Here is a 5235-nt window from a genome sequence, read left to right on the forward strand (position 1 = left end):
AGAAATGATAGTAAAATTGTGCAATAGGATAAATCTTAAAAAATTGTTATATTATCTAGTTACCAAAATAATAATGATTTTGGGTATCTCCTATGCAACCTAAATTATCTCATGTTAACATTAATTTTAGGTTAAGCATTGAAAGATAGGCTTTTGATAAGTAGACCCTATTTATTCCAGAATATAACCCTCTTTTTGCAGGATAAGAAGAGAATAGGTGAGGGCGCAGGAAAAGCATGGCGTTTACTAATCGGATAAACCACAACCATCCATCTAATCCTCAGGTGCAACACACGTTCAATCAAACGTAATAGGTGTTAAGGTGATCCTGTGGAGCATTTGAACTGAGCTTCTCAATACTCGAGTTTAGAAGTCGCTCCTCCGGGTTTGCAGGCAACGAAAAAGAATGTGGTGGTGCCGCTCGGTTCTTCGCCATGGCCAAACACTGCTGCGGCCTCCTTCCTGTCGGCCACCATGGCTTGCTTCTTCATTCCTTTACTCGGATATGCCCAACAAGAAAGGCAAACTTGCTCCCTTGCAGGTGTCCACATCCCCCAGTCTCTTCCTCTGTTTGCCAAAGATCTCTTCTGTTTTGGTTTTGAATAACGTGGGTAGTGTGGTGATCTTCTTTATCAGATCAAAGATCTTTCCTTTTTCTAATTTTTGGATGGAGCTTTCTTGTTAGATTACTAGGTGATACTTGGTAGAGGATAAAGCAGAAGTGTTTCTACACTAATATATTCTTCCATTCATTAAAAAAAATCTCTATTTTATTGGTTTTAATATGCGGGTGGCGTGGTATTCTTATTTATGTGACCAAAGTTCTATCTTTTTTTTTTTCTTATTTTTCGGTCGAGTTTTTCTGTTGTATTGCTACTCGATTGTTAGATGAGGATATTGCTGAATAGAAAGGATTATATATTTATTACATGAAAGTTACGTGGCTTGCAGTCTTGATTGAAGTAGATTTAATTTATTGATTACTTTTCTTTTGTAGGAGAGGAGGATGGTGGATAGGTTTAGGCTGTGGGCAAAGGGAGGCGAAGGTGGAAATGGTTGCTGCAGCTTTCGGCGCACCAGAACTGACCAACATAGAAAACCAGATGGTGGGAACTAGTGTGCTTTTCGATTTATTTACTTATTAAATTGTTGCATTGTCCTCTTTATCAAATTAACTTGTGCTCCTTTTACACCTAACTGGCAAACTATGATCAAGCTCATTGGTTATCCAGAAGTGTTTGTATCATTTCCTGAATGAAATAAGTCAATTGCAGAAAATGTGCGCAAGTATACTTTCATGTTTAATGTTTGATGTTAATTTTATTTATAATCTCATGTCTGGATGTGTTTCTTGATGATTTCTATCATCTCCGAGGGTTGGCTGGTTTGTGAAAGTCATGATTCTTCTTTTCATAAATGTAGGTGGAAATGGTGGAAGAGGTGGTGATGTTATTCTTGAATGCTCTGCAGCAGTTTGGGACTTCAGTAATTTGCATCATCACTTGGTATGTTGGGGATTCTTTAGTAGATAACCTTTCTTTTCTTGAAAGTAAACAACATTGCCATTAATTAGATCATTTTAAGGCAATTTGAATGATTACATATGGTTCAAAGTATGACCAATTTGTTTCTTGTGATGGCTAAGTGGTCATTAGTTGAATTAATAACTTGTCACAAGTTTTTGATTTTTAGAATGCAAAAAGAGGAGGGCATGGAGTTTCAAAGAATCAGATAGGGAGTCGTGGATCTGACAAGGTTATAATTTGCTAAAATTTTCAAGGTTCATCTAATGGTTTGCAAGATATTAATCCAGACTCTTTGTGACATTCGAAGTAAATAAGCCTTCTTTTTCTTTTTAAATTTCTGACAGGTTGCGCAGGTCCCGGTTGGCACAGTAGTTCACCTAGTTAGCGGTGAAATTCCTTGTTTTGTGGAAAGTATTTCCATAGCATCTTTAAATCCTTGGGAAATACCTGGAACTCTTGAAGGCAATCCATCTAAATCGGTTCAGCATGATGATAGAAGGGTCATTGCATCAGGTGGATTGGAAAAGAAAAACTTTGATGATTCACAGTCATATTTTGAAAGTGATGTTGCTAAAGCACCTGGCAATATGGGATCTTCTAGATCTACTCAAATAGAATGCAGAGAAGATGTAACTCATTCTTATTCTGTAGTAGCCTATACAGACATTAAAGATAAGGAAGTTACTGAGGAAGAATATGAAATAGAAGAAGAAGAAGGAGAAGAAGAAGAGATCGAGGAGAAAGTGATGCAGTATTCAGTTGCAGAATTAACAGAACCAGGGCAGTGTATGGTAGTTGCTCGTGGAGGTGAGGGTGGTCTGGGTAATGCTTCTCTCAAAAAGGATAACAAGTCCCGCAGGCGTATGCACTATAGTAATGCTACCACCAGTTTTTTGGAAGGTGAAGATCAATCCTCATTAACTGTTGGTAGGCCTGGCTCAGAAACTGTGCTTATATTAGAACTAAAGAGTATTGCAGATGTTGGCCTTGTTGGGATGCCCAATGTTGGTAAAAGCACATTACTAGGAGCTCTTTCAAGGGCTAAGCCAGCTGTGGGTCATTATGCTTTTACTACTCTAAGGCCAAATATAGGAAATCTGAATTATGAGGACTTCTTCTCAGTGAAGGTGGCTGATATTCCTGGGCTTATAAAAGGAGCACATGAGAATCGTGGACTGGGGCATGCTTTCCTGAGGCACATAGAGCGTACCAAGGTTCTGGCCTTCGTTGTCGACCTGGCAGCAGCATTGAATGGGAAAAAGGGTATTCCACCATGGGAACAACTGAAAGATTTGGTTTTGGAACTTGAATATCATCAGGAAGGTTTGTCGAATCGCCCATCTTTAGTGGTGGCCAACAAAATTGACGAAGAAGGGGCAGAAAATGTGTATGAAGAATTAAAGAAACGAGTTCACGGCGTTCCAATATTTCCAATATGTGCTGTATTAAAAGAGGGAGTGCCAGAATTAAAAGCTGGTCTTCGGAGGCTCATAGATGGAAGTGAATCACAGAGACTCCATATAGATAGAATTATCAATGACTAGCTTAATTTGTTTGAGATTCACAATTGAGAAGGCTCTCGTAGGGCTTTAAGAAGAAAGGCCTTGTCGCAAAGCCAATTCATAGTGGTAAGTTAAATTTTGTGAACATTATGTTACACTATTTCTCTAACCGAATTTAGAGATATTATCGATAAATTATTTATGTTGATAACAAAGCAATGCAGCGCCAACAATCCAAGTTTTGCAGTCCATCATATGTCAACTGGCTGAATTACCTGTGTTCTGTTATGTTTTTCGGCGGATCTTTGTTCTCGTTGGAGAGTTCAGTTTAGATAAGCTTTTGCACAAATTGGAGTGTGCTTATTCCATTGATGTGATCTTGCATAGTTATTAAAAAGGAGAGAGAGAAAATAAAAAGAATGGCCTCTCCTATTTTACCTGGCATAATATTGTTACAGTTTTCTTCCCATGGTATTTTGTTCATATCTATTCTAACATCCAATATAAACCCCCGAGTTCATGTATGCAAGTTTGTGTTGTCTTCGTATTTCCCATTTTTCAGGCATGCGCTTCACATTTTGTAGCCCTTTCACAACTCTATTTGCTGTCACCTGTGTTCTTTTGTGTTGGAAACTCACTACTCAAAAATCACGAACATATCTGTGGTCATGTGCATGTGCCATAATCCAGTAATTATTAGTTATTCCTTAGTAGTTTCAATGGTGCCTTATGGAAAACAAATGAAATTACTGGTCCAATTTGTTTTGATTTTGGATCAAATGGGATCTTGGTTTCTATGTGGTTCTCAGAACCTGTCCAATTCAGCAGTGTATGAGAGATTCACGAGTGCAAGATGAGGGATGTTCAACTCATTCAAAGTGTAGGATTTCTTTCTGGCTAAAGATAATAATTGTTTGAAGGTCAATTGCATTTAACCATTAGGAGGATTTCCTATCATAACAAAACCGGGCATATCGTTATGTAAAATGGCTCCTAGCTTCACATTATATTCCCTAGAATCCATACATTTTCTGGTTGTCTCCTACGGTTGGCCATCGTGTCTGCTCGACAGCTGCCTCAGCGTCTGAGTTTTGGGCAAAACAGCGGTTGGATACCTGTTTTGGTGATTAATATCTGTTGTTTGTTTGATAATTGTTTTGGCATAATTTTCTGCTTCCAACTATGAGCTAAGATCTCTTTACTCCAGCTGAATTTCTCATCTGGATCCTCAGGGATGTGCAGTGCGAACTGGTCACTTCATTGCTCAGCCTCTTAGGTTGATTATTTATGGAGAATGGGCTCTAACTCTGGCAGCTTAGTTAAATTATCATTTCAACCTACATAAAACAGGGTGTTCTGTTGGCATGGAATATATTGACCTCTTCTGGCGCTGTCAATTATTAGCTCAATGCTTTATGGTGAAAGAGAGCCCAATTTGCAATGCCGCTGTCTGCAGGTGTTCCTATTTTTCTGGATGGTCTCAGGTTTTTGCAACAACTTTCTGGCCTCTGACCCACTTGCACCATCCTTCTAGTTATCACCTCTTATTATCATTAACAGATAACAGTTACTGGGATAGTGTTGTATCTCATATGTCCCTTGACTGGTTGGTCTGTGCAGCCTCCATTTTGTGCCGAGGCTGTTACCTTTGGGATCTATTGTAATATGTTAACTCTTATCGGCAATGAAAGCTTACAGCTCCTGAATTTTACCAAAAGAGCCAAGTCGCTTTTTTCTCCTTGACCATGAAACGGGTTGAACCATGGCTGATGGTAGCACCTCACCTGGCCTCGGTTTTCCTTGCTCTAAGGTTCCCAATGAAAGCTAAATTCTTATCCTTTTAATTATCGTATTGCATACGAATTGTCCAACATAGTGTAGCCATCTGTCTGGCATCCGTGCTTCTAATAGCACTACAGTGAGTTCCCAAGCATTCATGACGGCATTTTCTCACACCATCTTTCTACACTAATCCTAGGTCAAAGAACAAGGAATGCTTATTCTCATCCTGCATGTTTAAATACACCATACAATAAATATCTAGCAGTAACTTACTTTGTCCATGATTTTTAGTCTAAATACTATTGGCAAAGTCACTTTGATATAATTTGATACATCTATCAATAAATGTAATGAGTCCACCCACGATAAGCAAACATAATTAAATAGTGTACAAAATATGAATATAAAAAAGACATGTTGGCCTT

General features: G+C 38.5%; 1 protein-coding gene across 4 annotated transcripts; it reads left to right on the top strand.

Annotated features, from left to right (window-relative positions):
* Positions 1-357: 357 nt before the first annotated feature.
* On the top strand, positions 358-4745 carry LOC105048936 (probable GTP-binding protein OBGM, mitochondrial). 4 transcript variants are annotated; one of them, XR_012142903.1, is made up of 6 exons: positions 358-541; positions 998-1106; positions 1423-1505; positions 1693-1755; positions 1871-3154; positions 4236-4745. XR_012142903.1 is itself a non-coding variant. In XM_010928440.4 (5 exons), the coding sequence occupies exons 1-5, from the start codon at positions 407-409 to the stop codon at positions 3068-3070; spliced, it is 1590 nt and encodes a 529-aa protein (XP_010926742.1). In that variant the 5' UTR covers positions 358-406; the 3' UTR covers positions 3071-3277. The 4 variants fall into 4 exon arrangements, 1 of the variants encoding a protein (XP_010926742.1); XR_003801362.2 differs by having other exon boundaries at positions 4261-4745; XR_012142902.1 differs by lacking the exon at positions 4236-4745 and adding an exon at positions 3245-3277.
* The last annotated feature ends 490 nt before the right edge of the window (positions 4746-5235 follow it).

Source organism: Elaeis guineensis, chromosome 7 (genome assembly GCF_000442705.2).
Source record: "Elaeis guineensis isolate ETL-2024a chromosome 7, EG11, whole genome shotgun sequence".
Lineage (NCBI taxonomy): Eukaryota > Viridiplantae > Streptophyta > Magnoliopsida > Arecales > Arecaceae > Elaeis > Elaeis guineensis.